The sequence below is a fragment of the Candoia aspera genome, chromosome 2 (assembly GCF_035149785.1).
Source record: "Candoia aspera isolate rCanAsp1 chromosome 2, rCanAsp1.hap2, whole genome shotgun sequence".
NCBI lineage: Eukaryota > Metazoa > Chordata > Lepidosauria > Squamata > Boidae > Candoia > Candoia aspera.
The window spans coordinates 235,253,258-235,270,469 of record NC_086154.1 but is presented as its reverse complement, the minus strand read 5'-3'; the positions used below and the strand labels follow the sequence as shown (position 1 = coordinate 235,270,469).

The following is a 17,212-nucleotide window of genomic DNA, read 5'->3' as shown; positions in this document are numbered from 1 at the left end:
AAACAAAGTTCCAAAAATTGGTGAAACAAAATGAGGATTGAATGGAAACCTAGGACAAGTAAATCAGAAGTAGTTGACAGGTTCAATGTGGGTGCTCCGTCTGCTCCAATCACCTTTTCCTCTATGAATTTGGATAACTACACTGTGGTGCTTTCTATAAAACACATCTTTGCAGGTATGTATTTTACCTGATTGGGTTGTGCAAGTTGTCTGGATTTGAAGTAAAATATGAATCCCATTACACCTGTCAGCAACTCCTTAAAGAAGCTGTGTCTTTGTCTGCGCTCATGCAGCACAAACCCCCCATTTAATTTAAGGAGATACTGACATGTAATGTGCATGGACGCACACACACTCAGAATTACCTTCGCCTCTTTAATCCAAATTGTTGCACAGACTATATACATATAAAAGTACTTCTGCAATCCTTAGAATTTTCTTCTTCTGAAAGATGGTACCCTTTTGGCTTCATAAGTAAATGGCACTTCTGGTTAAGAATGAAGGTGGCAAGACAGAAAACAATGGTTGATAAGCTCAAGAGAAGTATTATGTCAACACATCTCCTTGCCTCCTATGCTCTTGAAGAGAGTAGCAAAGTATCTGTTGGCAGGAGGAAAAAGCCTCGGATTTAAGCCCTGGGACACACATACACACTCAGAGAGAGAGAGAGGAGACATAGACATGCATACGCATAAAGTATACAGTATATATAGGCTTTGATTGCTGTGAACCATAATAGGAAGATCTATTTTATATGACTTCATTCTAGTCTAAAATAAAGTCACCAGTCTAGCTAATTTGTGGCTGAGAGCCTTTTGCTGAGTAAACAGTTCCTGAATAAGAATTTTCCAGTGCCTGGTGAGCCAAGATGCAGCTTAGAACATCAGAAACCCAGACAGAATTTGTAAAAAAATATTGAACTGTAACAATGCTGTACAGAGATAGTGGTTTCAAAGGCAAAAATGTGACCCGGAGCCCTCATTGAAAAAAACTTAAAGCAGATGCATATTTTCCTGGGCTTGTTTATCAGCAGTAACACAATCCCAGATATTTGGTTTAAGATGGTCTCAACAGGTACTGCTTGCATGCTTATGCATGCTCTGCATCAAGTTTTGCCCTTAGGTTTAATCACTAGCATTTGTAGCTAGACCTGCAGAAACTTCAAAGTCCTAGAAGGAGCTGCTGTTCACATAGAAACAAGTTTCAGTGGTCTGATTCAGTTAAGATAGCTTTATGGGTTTCCTGATTTGTGTTGCTTAAAAAATGTGCTTTTATCATTATGATGATAGCACTTTTATCACTTACACACTGCTGATTTTCCAGTGGATAGTGAAGCTTGCACTTTTGTTTTTAATAGGAATAGTACAGGAATAGTATATAAATGTTATTAAGAACTATGCTAATTTAATAAAATAAATATTTTATTAATATAAAATAGAGATTTCATTTGATGGATAGCAAAAGAAATGAGAAGAAATATGCCACCTAGTGGTTATTTATTGCACCTTTTTTTTGAACAGATGAATTGTGACACCAATCCTCTGGAAGCTGGACTGAAATATTTTATCAAATTAAATAAGGTAGGTTTAATTTTTTCCAGCGCATTATAAATACTTATTATTTTTTCCTTTGTTTGCAAATAGTTGTTATATTTGAACTCTGCAAAACTACCCTAGATAATCATACACTTCAGCAGCAGTGTTCCTTGGTGCATATCCTTCTCATTTCCCAGTCCCTGCTGCTGTTTTGATAGATAGCTCAAGCTGTAATGTGATCCACAAATCAGCCTCATTTTTGGCACTTTTCAAATAATTTGGGGATCAGAACAATTCCATTGCACAATTCTAATTTAGTATGAAATAACAAGAATTGCTAATTGATCACAGCTCAGTTTTGCTGCAGATTAATTATCTATGCATTAATTATCTAAGCATACAGTATATCAGCCTTTTTGTTATGTTCAGGTTAGAAATTTACAGTTTTACCATGCAAACTGGATAATTTCCTTGGTAGAGCATGAGAAATTTCTTCCTACTATTTCTCATTTTTAAATCCCCCCCCTCTCTCTCTCTGTGTGTGTGTGTGTGTGTGTGTATAAATAAATGTTATCTGGGAAATATCCCAGCAAAGTAGCTTTCAGCTATGCTGTCTGAATATTAGGAGAACTAAAGTTAAGCATATCTGGAGGAGGCCAGTTTGAAGAATGTTACTTTACACAGCATATTACTCAGAGCTTTCTTACTTCTTACATACTTAGGGATGTTCAGTATGATGGTAGAAGCTTTGGAACCCTATACCAGTGAGTAAATTAGAAATATGAGTTGGGCTTATTTTTAATGCAATTAATATTTGCAGTAGTTCAGTATTCTATACTAGTAATGAAACCATTCTCTGAAAGATATTTCCTAATGTAAACTTGGCCTTCCTAAATATTTTACTGTATTTGCAATTTTAAGTGCATTTGCAGAAGTGTACATGTTCTAAGTCCTGAAAGAGATTTAAAAGAAAAACTTAAAAGGAAGAAATTATTAGGGAGAACTAACTGGATTCAAGGACTTGGAATTTGGGCCTAGTATTTTGCCTTTGCCAGCCAAGATTCAGGATTGCATTTGTTAAAATTAAGAACTTTTCCTTTTAAACATTAAGCAGCAGTCTCTCATAAAACATAAGCAAATTATAAATTTAATGAAAAGCAAGAGAAATAACATTGAAATAGCAAAATATTAAGTATTTAACAAGTGGAAGTTTTTCACCACTTGCTTAGAACAAAATATCAAAAAAGGCTTCAGAGGTTTTGCATTCTGACAATATTCTTCTTGAATCATTTAAGAGAGTCCAAAATGACACTGACTGCATGACTTCTAAATCTATCTTGACATAGGGCTCCCTCTCATGCCCATACTGAAGTGGTGTCTTCCCATCCTTGAAAAAGGAGCAAAGGCTGTTATTTAAAAACTGTTAAACTATACCTTTAACCACACCTGCAATTGATTCTCTATATATGCTCTCCATATATACAGAATCAATTGCAGATGCGGTTAAAGGTATAGTTTAACAGTTTTTAAATAACAGCCTTTCCTCCTTTCTCAAGGATGGAAAGAAAGCATACAGTATATGTCTGGAGCAGCACCAGCAGAAACTGAATAGAAAGTGTGAAAGAAGTATTTGAGATGAATTTATCATTTACAACTGTATTTGGATTTAAAATGTGAGGGTTGATGAAAAATAAGTGATTTTAATTTAAATTAAGCTCCAATTTGACCTTTAAGAAACAAACAGGCATGCTAAAATTCACAATTCTAATGTAAGTTTTTCATCCAAGAGTTTTTATAGCTCACCCCAAATCCAGAGCAATAAAATGCCAGTTTGTAATCTGCTAATTATATGGTTGTGCCCTTAATTAATTAAATGCATTTATTGCAAGAAACAGTTTGAAAATATTTTCTTTACTATATATCCTTCGGAAAATACATTTGGCACAACTGTTTAGAACATGAATCTGTCAAATATTGATTGCCTTTAGGGGTAAAAAGTCATATCTTTGTTTAACTATGAAAGGAATTTACTTTAGAAGGCTGTCCTCCAATTACTCAAGAACGGCCAGTGAAGAATAATTAATTTGAAAATACTGCACAAGCATGGCCTCCTGTGGGTTTTAAGGTGGTGGTTAAAGCAGATTGCAGCAGATGCTGGTGCTCTCATATACAGCTGAGTAGTTTTGTTTGTATAATTTGGATCTATTCCATCATTCACAAGAGATTTAGCAAATAAATCATGCTATTAAAAGATTACACGTATCTTTTGACAGCTTTCTGTACACTGAACTGTAATATCTCTTTTCTAAGCATCATTGTCCTTAATTGCCTCCTTTTATTTTCCTCACCAGATAAAATAATAAGCTTGTAATCTGGGGGTTTCCATCCATATTCTACTCAGCTTTGCATACTTCAATTTTTGTAATTGCTACAGCTACTGGGCTAGTCCTTATGATCTTTGGGAATTATCTTTGAGAATGCACCACATAGAATAAAGAGACTTTTATTATTATTTTTAAATAACCTTATTAAGGTTTTAAACAAGGAAGATAAAAACTAACAAAGACTAATGGATGGAAGGAAGGAAGGAAGGGAGGAAGGAAGGGAGGAAGGAAGGAAGGAAGGAAGGAAGGAAGGAAAAGATAAAGCCAAAAGTGCAGAAAAAAAGGAAAGAAAGAAAATATAAAGAAGTAACTTCTGATTTTCTTTTACAGCAGTTGTAAGTATAAGTATAAATTAACCTCTTACAGCATGACTTTCATTTTTTCCATAATCAATTTTTTTTCCTAATCATCAAAACCATATATCATAAGATCATTTTTTCTGTTTCACGCAAAAAGTGTATAAGGGGCTTCCAGTCAGGATTAATCTTAATGTCTTTTCTCTGATCAAAGATGTCAATTTGGCCATCCCAGCAAGTTCCATCATCATCACCAGTATAGACAGACTTCTTTCACAAAAATGTACTATAATGAAGGAAACAAGACTATTCCCCTCTTGCCTTCTTTATTTCTATTGGCATTAGAACCATTAGCAAAGAAATACCAAAAAATCAATTTTCAGGAATTAAATTATCAAATCAAGAACATAAATTAAAATTATTTGCAGATGATGTTATATTTACAATTCCAAAGAACTTTTTAGAACTAACAATGGAATATATGGAGCAGTATAGTTCATTATCAGGATATTGGGTCAATAAGAAAAAAGATTCAAATTATGACATGAAACTTGTCTGTGGAAGAAAAACAGTATTTACAGCAAACAATGAGCTAAATAGATTAGGTATTTAGGAATTTGTTTAATAAAAATAGTAACTATATTTAAGAACAATTACTCCAAGACTTGGAAAGGTATGATGATAGAAATTTCAAGATAGATAAAGCTGTAAGTGCCCTGATTGAGAAGAACTGCAATAGTAAAAATGGACATTTTGCCAAGGTTCTGTTATTTTGTACAAATAATTCCATTAAGAATTGAAAATAAGATAGTATGTAACTAGCAGAGACAAAACAACCTATTTTATATGGTCTAATAAAACACTCAGGGTAAAGCTTAAGATTTTATAAGAATTGAAAGAATGAGGTAGACTGGCAGTACCAAATTTTAAATTGTGTGACCAAGACTTGCTTAATTTGAAGAACAGATTGGATATATAAGGAATAGATTTTATAGGATAAATACAGAAAAAAAAATAGTCCAGATTTATTGCCTGTTGCTTCAGTATTAAATACTTATTTTCATGAATGAGAATGTACAAAGGTATTTTATCAATGGAAAAATAATCCATACAAATTGCAATAATTATTAATAAGACAAAGATGAACTCCTTTTGAGATCCTCTCTTCCAAATAGCCAGAATCACCTCATTGGTTTCAGTATCTACAAATAAGCAGTATAGTTTTAAAGGAATTACAAAAACAAAGAACTCTTAAAGAGTTTTAACTGAATTTAAAAAATTATTATGCAAATTTTAGATAACCTGTTGGGGCTCATTTATAAGTAGCTGGTCAAGTATAATTCAGAAACTGAACAAGTCAAAGATGGTATGATTAAATGGGTGCAGAATTTAAATAGAACAATTGATATGCAGGACAGAGAGAATCAATGGAAGAAAAATATGACATTTATGGTCAATATTACCCTTAGATAAAATTTATATAAGGTGTTATATCAATGGTATGATGTTCTAGTATTGAATGCCAAAATAAACAATTTGTTCTCTAAAAATTGTTGCTGATACAATAATCAGATTGGGTCATTTTTCCATATTTGATGGCAATGTTATAAAGCCTAACAATTCTGGAAAATGGTTTATAATAGAATGAAACAACTGACCTTGCTGCTGGTCATCCCCTTGTCTTTCCTTCCAGCTTTCCCAGCATCATTTCCTAATATGAAACTATAATGTTGAATCTCTTTATGATCTGTTAAATTCATCAAGGTGGATTTTTCTTTCCAGCCTATTTTTTTTCTAAATATTACTAAACCTTATATTCCCACAAAGTATACTGAACTGGCTTTGTACATTGTAACAGCTGCTAGGATTCTTTACGTTTCTCGCTGAAAATTACAAACAATCCCTTCCGTAGAAGAATGATTATTTAAGTTATGGTAGTATGAATCAATGTCAAAATTAACTTCGTATTTGAAAAACACATCTGGTACAGGATTTAATTCAATATGGAAACCATTTTTGGACTATAATCTTATAAATGAGTTTGTACTACATCCAGAGTTCAGTTTTTTCCTAATTGTTTTGTTTTACGTGCCATCAAGTCGTTGTTGACTCTTAATGACCACATAAACAGACTTTCTCCATGATGATCTTCAGCTATTCCAATGGCTCCTCCATCACCATTGTAACTGAGTCTATCCAACTTCCTGCTGGTCTGTGGAGTCCTTGGTGCTCTCTGAGCCTTGTTGTTTTCTTGCAGACGTTTCATTGCCCAACTAGGCAACATCTTCAGTGCAAAGAGGGAGGGCCTTGCTCTCAGTTTATATACCATGGCTTGCCCTGCTTGTGTTGGTAGGGGTGTTGTTCTCTCCTTGGGACTTCTTTGATTGGGCTGTTGTTTGCTGCTTGGTTGATTGCCTGAGTTAATAGTTCCTTGATTAGGGTGTATTGTGCTGTTTGATGTTGTCATCTGGTGTTAATCCTAGTGTTGATTTTTGCATATCTGGGTGTTGATTGCTGGCCAGGGAGTGTACTGGTCTTTTGGTTTTTCTATTGTCTCTTTTGAATGGTATGTAAATGTTGTTTACCTCTATGTGTCTGTTGATGGCTGCTTTGTCTGAGTGCCAGGCTTCCAGGAATTCTCTGGTGTTTTTGGATTTGGCTTGGTTTAGGATGCTCACCGTTTCCCAGTTGAAACTATGGTTGAGTCTGTCCATGTGTTGTGAGATTAAGGAGTTCTCATCGTGTCTTCTGACTGCTAGTTGGTGTTCATGGATGCACTCTGCTAGTCTTCTGCCTGTCTGTCCTACATAGTGGCTGTTACAGTCTTTGCACTGTATGTTGTAAATAACTCCTGTTTTTTCTTCTTGGGCTATTGGGTCTTTTGGTTTTAGTTGGTTTATGTGCTACGATGATGCCATGTGGTTGTAACAGTCTGTTGGTGGTTTCTGAGATGTTTCTGATGTATGGCAGTCTTATCTTTTTCATAGTTTCCATTGGCTGGGTTGTAGTGGGTTGGGTTGTGAGGCACTTTTTGATAAAGTTGAGTGGGTATCCATTTTGTTGGAAGATGCTGTACAGATGATCTTTTTCTTTTTTCTAGTGTTCTGGGCTGCTGCAGTGTCTAAGTGCTCGTCTGAATAATGTTCTTACACAGCTTCTCTTGTGGAAGGCTGGATTGTTATTTTGGTAATGGAGCACTTGGTTGGTGTGGGTAGCTTTCCTGTAGACTTGGGTTTCTAACTTACCATCATTTCTTCTACTGATGAGGATGTCTAGGAATGGTAGTGATTTGTTGTTTCCTTCCTCCCTTGTGAATTTTATTCCATTAAAGATGTTACTGATGGTTTTGTGGGTTTCTTCCAGTTGTTTCTTTTGTATTATGACAAAAGTGTCATCTACATACCGGATCCGACAAGAGGGTACACTCCAAGTCCCTTCAATTAAATAATGTCATCTGAAGTGTGCCTTTTCTGTTGTAGCGCCTGCCTTCTGGAACACCATACCCCCCAAGATCAGATTGGCCCTGCTGGACTTTCATAAAACATTGAAGACCTGGATGTCTTCCAGGCTCTGGGGGGTTGGGAGGTTAGATAGCCTGTTGAAAAGTTTCTATTTTGTTGTGTTCATCCCTTCATTTGTTGTGACCATTGTTATTCATCGGAAGGTCGGCGGTTCGAATCCGTGTGACTGGGTGAGCTCCTGTAGCTAATCCCAGCTCCTGCCAACCTAGCAGTTCGAAAACATGCAAATGTGAGTAGATTAATAGGTACCGCTTTGGCGGGCAGGTAACGGCGTTCCGTGTAGTCATGCCGGCCACATGACCACGGAAGTGTCTACGGACAAACGCCGGCTCTTCGGCTTTGAAATGGAGATGAGCACCTCCCCCTAGAGTCGGACACGACTGGACTTAATGTCAAGGGAAACCTTTACCTTTACTTAATGTGTTGTTAGTTGCCCAGAGTCAGATTCACAAGATGGGAGGCCATATAAATTGAGTTAATAAATAAATCAATATAACCACATCTAGGGTTATTGCCTATGGTGTTTTCTTTATATATGTACCCATGCTTTGTTTCTTTGTTTCTTTTCATGGCATTTATAGGTCTATGAAGTATAGCAGAAAATCCACAGAGCTGAGAATTCATGAGCATAATTGCAGAAATCTGTTTAAACTTCTGTCAGGCATACATACACAAACACACACACAAACAATATGCTTGTTTAAATTCTTGCATTTTCTTCTTATATATCGCTAGTGTACCTGCTACAGTTGATTGTGTTATCAAGAAGCAATTGTTCTTTACACTGAAGAACAAACCTAGTTCTTCTATAAACCTAGGCTTCTAATTTACTCTTTCTACCAATTAAATGGCTACCATTTATAGAACACACTCCCTCTCCTTCTTCTTCCACTTGGCCATCAAAGTTACTCTTCAGATGGGAGCATGATGGCTATAAAAAGAGAGGAAGTCCAATTGCATGTTTCAAAATGTACTTGTATAACATTGGATTATATGAGTTAAAGTATTTTTTGTTAATATGTTTTCTACTACAGATTAAGGTTACTATGGTAACTAATCATTCTGGCCCAGTGAAGAGGTTGAATTTAATTGTCTCCTTTTCACATGTTAATGGTTGCATTGCCTAAGGGAGGAACTTGCCTGAACTTGTTTTAGTTTCAGTTTCCCTTCTGTGTAGGCTTGCAGAGGATATGCAGCTGAGAGAAATCTCTCAGCAAACAGCCTTTAAATATGTTTGTTTTCTGTAAATAAAATAATTTTTATCAAAATGCCTGGTGTGTGTCTTTTCTGATCTCTCCTGGGCCAAATGCTTTCTAGCACTCTGCCAACAGGTTATGGGCCCAGTAAGCAGCCCAGTAAACCCAGTACGCCCAGTAAAACCCAGAGAGAATAGAGAGATCAGCTCCACACCTTATGCACAATTTAAAGGCAGGTAGCAAAGGCCTGTGAAGATTTTCTTTGGAGCCACCTGGAGATTTTCCAGCAACTGCCGGTCTACAGGACAAAGAAGCCAGCTGAGGTGACTTGCAAAAGAAAGAAGCAGCCGTGGCTACCTCCCAGCCCTCAGCGATGCCTCTGGAGCACCTATCAGAGACCAACTATTTGAATTGGGCCCTGAAGATGGAGATGTATCTTCGCAGAGAGAATCTTTGGCTGCCAATTGGTGAGCAAACCCCCCAAAATCCCAGTGCTGAATGGCTTAGACAGGATGAGCGGGCTAGAGCCACCATTATCCTGGGAGTTGAGGACAATCAGCTAGTCCACTTGCGAGATATGCAGTCTGCAAAGCAACTTTGGGACGCTTTGAGAGACTTGTATGTAAAGGCAACAGCAGGGAGTAAAGTTACCCTGACAAAAAAGCTGTACAAAGCCTACCTTGCAGAAAGAGATAGCCTTCCTGGGTAAAGGTAAAGGTTTCCCTTGACGTAAAGTCCAGTCGAATCCGACTCTAGGGGGCGGTGCTCATCTCCGTTTCAAAGCCTTGGAGCCGGCGTTGTCATAGACACTTCCGGGTCATGTGGCCAGCATGACGACTCGGAACGCCGTTACCTTCCCGCCGAAGCGGTACCTATTGATCTACTCACATTTGCATGTTTTCGAACTGCTAGGTGAGCAGGAGCTGGGATTAACAACGGGAGCTCACCCCGCCGCGCGGTTTCGAACCGCCGACCTTCCGATCGACAGCTCAGCGGTTTAACCCGCAGCGCCACCGCGTCCCCCTAGCCTTCCTGAGCACCTGCATTATATTCGGCAGCTGTTTGTTGAGTTGCAGGAGAGAGGAATGGAATTTACACCTCTCACAAAATCCTATATCCTCCTGTCCTCACTGAATGAAACGTGGGACACGCTGATTTGTACCCTGGAGGCTATGCCTGAAGCAGACCTCTGCCAACATTTTTTTCTTTATTTTTAAGATTAAATTCATTCAATATTTATATAATCCATTTTTTGCCAAGTATCCCCAATAAAATAAACCCAATACAGTATTACACTCATATAAAAGAAAATGTACAATATCACGTCAGCCAACAGATCTTCAGTTACAGCAGGCCTTTTGCCTGTACTTGATGGAATTACCAGGTTTTAACAGCTCTTCTGAAACCCAGAAGTGAAGACTTTTGTGCATATATACATTGTAAAATGTTTTTTTAAAAGGCTGAGCATGTCAGAATAACTTTAGCTGTCTCCTTCTTTATATATTCAGAGGAGTGAAGTGTCTTCTATGGAATTAATGTAGAAGTCACCATTAAAACAATTCACATCTGCTGCCAGGTCATACTCAAGGCTCTAATTATGACTGCTGCATTAACCTTCATGCAAACTGTTTGTTCCATTTATAAATTATGGATTTATGGGTATCAGATGAATAATGTTGAAGATAAGCACTGGGGAGATTAGATGTATTTAGATGCATGTGTTTCTTTTATAGCAGGGTTTAATTAGGATTTGTAGAGGCAAAATATGGAATTACTGCTTACAGATGAGGGCAACTGACCAAGTCACATTTAGAACCTACACTTGTATTTACACTGCCTACATTTTTCCCCTTTTCATCTGCTGCAGGTACTAGAATCAACCAAAAGCAATAGTATGCTCAGTTTATATCATCAGGCCTCCCATAGATAGCTAATTTTGATAGTTACGGCCTTATTTATTTAAATTTTTTATATAGTCACCCATCTTATGCAACATAACCCTTGGTGGCTCACAGATGATGATGATGATGATGATAATGTATTAAATTTATATTATAATACTTTATTAAATTTATAATAATACATTAAATGTATAAGCTGCCCAAACTCCAGCAAGGGATTTATTAAAAAAAATTAGTAAAAAATAAGAGACAAAAATGAAGAGTAAAGATGGCAAGGATGACCAAGTTGACCCCCATGTTGCGCATCAATTCTGATTGGGGAAGTGCACCCCTAGGCAAAGTTTGAACTCTTCCCAAATAACTGGGCATACTGTGCCTTGGGCAACTCCAAAGGACCTGTATAGCCAGTGTCCAACTCGAAATGAATCCAAGTGACTTGATTCAACAGATGCCTAGAATATTCCTCACAGCAGCCCTGCAGGCATTTCTGTGGTGCCTCTTAACCCAGGAGGGACCTGGTTACTCTGAACAGGGCCACCAGTTGGCACTCTGTGGATACAATAAGGGCAGAGAGATAACTACGTTGTGCTGCCCTTATTGCCACGAGGTAATCCCTAAAAAAAGCTCTTAACCATGTTAGGTCAGGTTCACCATTCTCCTCCAGCAGCATTTCTAGGCATCTCTCATTATCTTCTCAGCCACCAGCTTATTAAAGTGAGCTGTGGGAATTGGCCATGCTTACCGCAGACCTCGCTATTGACTGGGTACTTAAGCAGATTTTATTGTTTTCATCTCTCGTGGTGGTTTGCTCTCACTTTTTAAAAAAATGCTTCTCTTTTCTGGCCTGGAATATTTATTCAGATTAATAATTCTTGGGTGACATATGATGCTATTGTCACTGTTTTCTTTATCAACAAATTGCACAGTCACAATTTTCATAGCATAACCCTCACCTCTGACTGGTACAGAGAAAAGCTAAAATAAATGGGAAGGGAGGGATAGATCTCAAGGAATAAAGAATGAATGAATCATGACAGCCTTTCCTTTTCAGAGCATTAGGTTCCTATGGAAAGGAAAAGAAATCATAGACAAGTTTTCTCTCTTCCTTTTCATTCTGACTTCTTGAGGAGAAGGTACTACATATTTTTTCCGTTGAAAGAAGAAGTCTGGTTGGAAAGCTGCTCCTCTGAATTTGTTGCTTGGTCTGTGATTCAAAATACCCAACTGCTATGGAACTGCTGCAAGGTTTTCCCCACTGTGTTGAATATATAATTGCTTCATAATGAGAATCTGGCACAGGCACTTCTTTGAAACCTAACCAATTCAAACTGCAATTCTGGAGGCAGGAGCATAGACATCCATCTCTATTTTATTCCAATAACTGGTGGAAGTGCCATCTCTTGATAAAATTATTCCTGTTGAACTCACTATTCCATAAAAAGTCCTAATGGATAAGAATAAGAAGCCAATTAAATGCTTCTGGGAAGACTTCCAGTTGCTCTGTGTTCCAGTAACTATTCAGAAGTACTGAAGTTTCACTTAGCAGTCAAGGCTTCTAACTGTAGACAGACCTATCTGTCATGGAACTGTTGACTCCTCTTTAAGTCAATGCTTCCATCCCTACATCTTATGGCAAGAAAGCAGGCTGAGAACATTATGGCCTTCAATATATTGCTAAACTACAACTCCCAGGATTCCTCATCATTGATCATACAGATTTAAGTAGTTTGGTAACTTAGCAGCATGATCCAAAAGCCACAAAAAAGCAGCCTTGGGGCCTACCTATGTGCCAGGAGTTGGCAACTTATTTTTAAGTGGTCAGGGCAGGAGGAGCAAAACCTGGAATGAGGCATTTCCTAAGCTCTGCCAGTTTTCAGTTGTTACGGACTGAACAAAACAGTTGCCTCTGTATCTGCTACCTCTATCTTTTTGGAAAGTTTTTAAAGAACTGATTATTTGTTTTCTTGCAATAATTTTGTCTAGGCTAGTCTTCTGCAATTTCTCCAAAGAAGAAGGTAAGAGAAAACCATAAATCTCTTTTCAGTATGATCTTTTAAAAGAATAAAATAGAATGTACAGATCTTAAAGGTCAAAAATACAAAAACCAAAAACCAAAACCCAAGAGGTAAAATAATTGACAGGATGAAGTAACATTCACTGTTTGAGTTTGCACTTTTGTGTAAAGCTTCATTGATAAGTGTTTACATTTTCTTATCAAATTTCCAGGCTGCCCAACTCCAAATGACTGGGCAGCTTCACAGAGAACAATTCCATAAAAACAACAAACATCCACAGAACAACAATCACCCAAGAGAACAAAACCATCCTTCCACATCTCCCTTCAGCTCAAAGCAGCCTGTCCATCCATCTTAACCCACGGCTTGGGGAGAAAAAAATCAGGTTTTTAAGAACATTTGAAAGCAGGCAAGGTGGGGACCATACAGCTCTCTGGGAGGATGCTTTTCCAAAGGACAGGTGCTGCAACAGAGAAGGCCTGCTGTCAGAACCAAGCTTGCCTCTGACTCGGAAAGTGAAACTATTTCTGAGTCAGAGGAGGAATTGGAAACTTACCAGGCTGGAATCGGAGAAACAAAACTCCAGCATGACTCAGCAGAGTAGGAAGAATCCACAATGCTGATTGGGCAAGATCCGGAGGAGGATTTGAATACTCCAGTTAGTGCACACCAGAGATGGGCTGAAAAGCGTGCAAAGGAGAAGGCAGCCTGATTGGCTGCAGGAGACTCCAAGCGCGCCAAAGATCGGGATAAAAGGCAGCCATGCAGAGAGCGAGTTGCCAGAGACAACTGATCCTCTAAGCCTGCAGCTTCGGGAGAAGAGTTCTTACCAGTGTCGGAGTCAACGTCTGTGGCCGAAGAGGAACCAGCATTCGAGCTCCACTCCAAAGACGAATCCTGCATCTGCTGCCAGCGAGGAATCAGCATCAGCCATGCCCAGCAGCCTTTGCTTTGCTTCCAGCCGTGAAACTCCGCAATCTCCTCAGCAGCGTGGGCGAGCCTTGATGTTCCAGCGCTGCCATTTGCCTTCAGTCCTGCGCACCCGCGCTTAGCATGCTCCATTCTGTTCAGGAATTTCACACCTATCGTGTTCAGGAACTGGTTGCCAGCTTAGTCCAGGGCTTCCAGCCAAGTCCAGCCTAGTTCCAAGTCCCAAGCCTTGCTCCAAGTCTCCAGTCCAGAGAATCCAGCCTAGTCTGGGGCTTCCAGCCGAGTCCGCCTTGCTCCAGTTTCAAGCTTTGTCTTCAAGTCTTCAGTTCAGAGTACCCAGCCTAGTCTAGAACCCCCAGCCGAGTCTAACCTTGCTCTGAGTTCAAGTCCTGCTCCAAGTCTTCAGTTCATCCCTGTTCATAGTCCTGATCCCAGATCCAGTGAGTCAGAGATTCAGCATCAGTGTCGTTCCAGTACTGTTCCAGTTCAAGAACTGTTGCCTCCAGCCTTCATGTTCCAGTTGGATCCAGTCGGGCCAGTTGGGCTTGTTTAACCCAGCCTCACATATCAAGGACTTACTTACTGTAAATAGTTATTTAATAAAGAATATTCTTTGAGAACCTGTCTGGTGCTTAGTCTGAACAGGACACCTGCTTCTGGGTCCTTCTGAATGATTTGTTTAATTGATGGGATCTGAAGCAAACCGTTTTGGATTTTGGAGAAATAATGTTACTAAACGTTTAATAGTAAGGGATTAACTTTTCTATGCTTTTATATCTGTGTTGAAGAAGGTTGGAAGTCACTTAAGTTTTTCTATCTATTTCTGCACTGTTTTAGTTCTCCTTGTTTCTTTTTATTCTTGTATTCTATCTGTTCTATATTCTATATTTTGTATTTTAATTATGCTTTGAAATAATTAAGCTTCAATAAAAAAAAAACAAATGCAGTCCCACCTGTAAGGTCACCAAGGCATGAATGAGTGTGAGGAGGGCCTCTTGATCCAGGAACGGGCATAATTGGTGCACAAGCTGTACTTACACAAAGGACTTCCTAGCCCCAGCTGCCACCTGTTCCTTGAAAAGGAGCTGAGAGTCTAGGAAGACTCAAGGCCCAGTCCCAAGTGAGGCACTGCCACCCCGTTTAGACCAAAGATGGAAGGTCCCCAGCACCAGGAGGACCAAGCACCAAGAGCCACTCAGTTTTGCTGCGATTCAACCTGAGCCTGTTCTTTTTTTTTTTAAGGTATTTTTATCACGCCTTTATTATTTTTATAAATAATTCAAGGTGGCGAACATACCTAATACTCCTTCCTCCTCATATTTTCCTCACAACCACCACCCTGTGAGGTGAGTTGGGCTAAGGGAGAGTGGCTGGCCCAAAGTCACCCAGCCAGCGTTCATGCCTAAGGCGGGACTAGAACTCACAGACTCCTGGTTTCTAGCCTGGAGCTATCCTAACAGTCAGGAATCACGCTGAGACGAGGAATAGGTCTCTAGTGTTTATCACTGCTACATAAGACAGAAAATCCTAACAAACTGAAGAAGCGTGGGAAAAACCCAGACAGATAAACCCCAAAAGTTAAGGTGGGTCTGATCTGTGTCTCTTTGAATGGCTGCTTAATTCCTCAGTACTACACATGCGTTTTCCCCCCTGGATAGAGGCCCCCTCCTGCTTGCCATCAGTACTCATGACAGGAACCTTAACCACTAGACCAGACTTCTCCATCAAGACCCCAACAGCCTCCAGCCATTGGACATCCCCACCATCCTGGCTCTGCAGTGGATCATCAACAAGCACAACCAATGCTATTTCCGCATTATGTCCAGACCTGAAACCTGACTGAAAACTTCCAGTTAATTCACAAAAATGTACATTAATAACCTTGTCAGACTCTACTAATCATTTACTATCATTTTTTCCCCAGCCAGCAGACTTCATAGGAAAGAAAGCACTGAAGCAGATTAAACAAAAGGGGCTTGAACGACAACTTGTGTGTGTCACTTTGAAAACAGATGATGTTGATCCTGAGGGAAATGAAAGTGTCTGGTATAATAACAAGGCAAGTAGATTTTATTTCAAATAATTGAAGAACATTTTTCTGGAATCTATTTTTTATTTACTTCTATTTTTAAAATGGCTGTAATTTTTAGTAGACTTAGTTGCAAAAGCTAATATGCATTCCAGAAAGTAGGTGGGTGGGTATGTGTGGGTGCATGTATACTCTATTTGCTGTAAATCCCTCCCATTGGGTTGGATTGTAGCACTTACAGGAGTCAAACAATATTTATCTTGTCCCACAACATAAGGAAGGCACCAGATTCATGGAGGCTGATAAACATGTAAAAACTTTACTGCCTTGGAATTCATCTGACAAACTTATGAAATGCTCTGTGAGGCTTCATATGAAAAAAAGGGACAAAATTCCCACCATATCACTTGGGGCCATCATTTTCACCCAATTTCTTGGTTCTTTTCCGCAAAATCAAATATTGTTTTAAACAAAATACAAGCATTTTCTGAAATATGAGCAAAGATCTGTAATGTGAGTCTTTGTGTCCAAGGTTCTGCCTTGATCACTGTTTTTGGCAGAAAGAACAGGTATCAATATATAATCTAAAAGAAAGAGTCAGCCCTTTCTTTCACTACTGAATAATTCATTATGCACTTCACTCTTACGTATGCTACAGTACATTCCATCACACTCAATGAAACTTACTGTCAGGTAAATATGTACAGAACTGTAGTCTTAGACAAATTCATAACAGAAAAAGAACAAGCTACCTTTAGATCTGAGCTTATGGAGGCTAATCTTACATAGCACATTGTTCAGGCTGAACAGGCATGTTAGAGTTTACATATTTTTGATGTGACTTTATTGGTTGTTTAGACTGAATAATCCTGCTTGGCTAGAATGATGCAACATATCCTTACTGATACTAGCTGGTTGGCATTTTGAGCAACAGTTTCCTATATTGATAACTTGCCTTGTGGCACATGGCCTCTTTTCTCTTGATAGGGCTTCACAAGGGGAAGAAAAAAGGCCCACAAGAAAAAAATTGTAGGAAGGACTTTGTGGCGTGGTCAAAATTTTCATTTTGCCATTTTAATATGTTTCAATTGCATGATACTATCTTCAGTTTTCTAAAATACTAGTTTTCATGAAATGGATCAGGATTCACTGCTGGGATGCAGCATTACCTGTAGTGCCATATGGATATATGATAAGACTTAAGAGTATCTTCCTTGTATTTATATTTAGGCCTAATGTGAACTAAATTGAAATTTATTTTTCTAACAGATTGTACCATGTTCCTATGTGTTAATCTGCAAGAATGTCACATTTTAGATAGCTAGAACCTAGGTGAGTAGGTGGTTGTCTAAGACTTAAGTAAGGCACCAAATTTTGTGGGAAAAAAATCAATTACAAAAATACA

At 38.6% G+C, this 17,212-nt stretch overlaps 1 protein-coding gene across 1 annotated transcript in view; it reads left to right on the top strand.

The window, feature by feature from the left end:
* DMGDH (dimethylglycine dehydrogenase) overlaps positions 1-17,212 on the top strand; it is a 52,851-nt gene that overhangs the window by 32,500 nt on the left and 3,139 nt on the right. The window contains exons 14-15 of the mRNA XM_063295561.1: positions 1,521-1,580; positions 15,703-15,837. Coding sequence (XP_063151631.1) covers positions 1,521-1,580; positions 15,703-15,837 — 195 coding nt within the window. The remainder of the gene's footprint in view (positions 1-1,520; positions 1,581-15,702; positions 15,838-17,212) is intronic.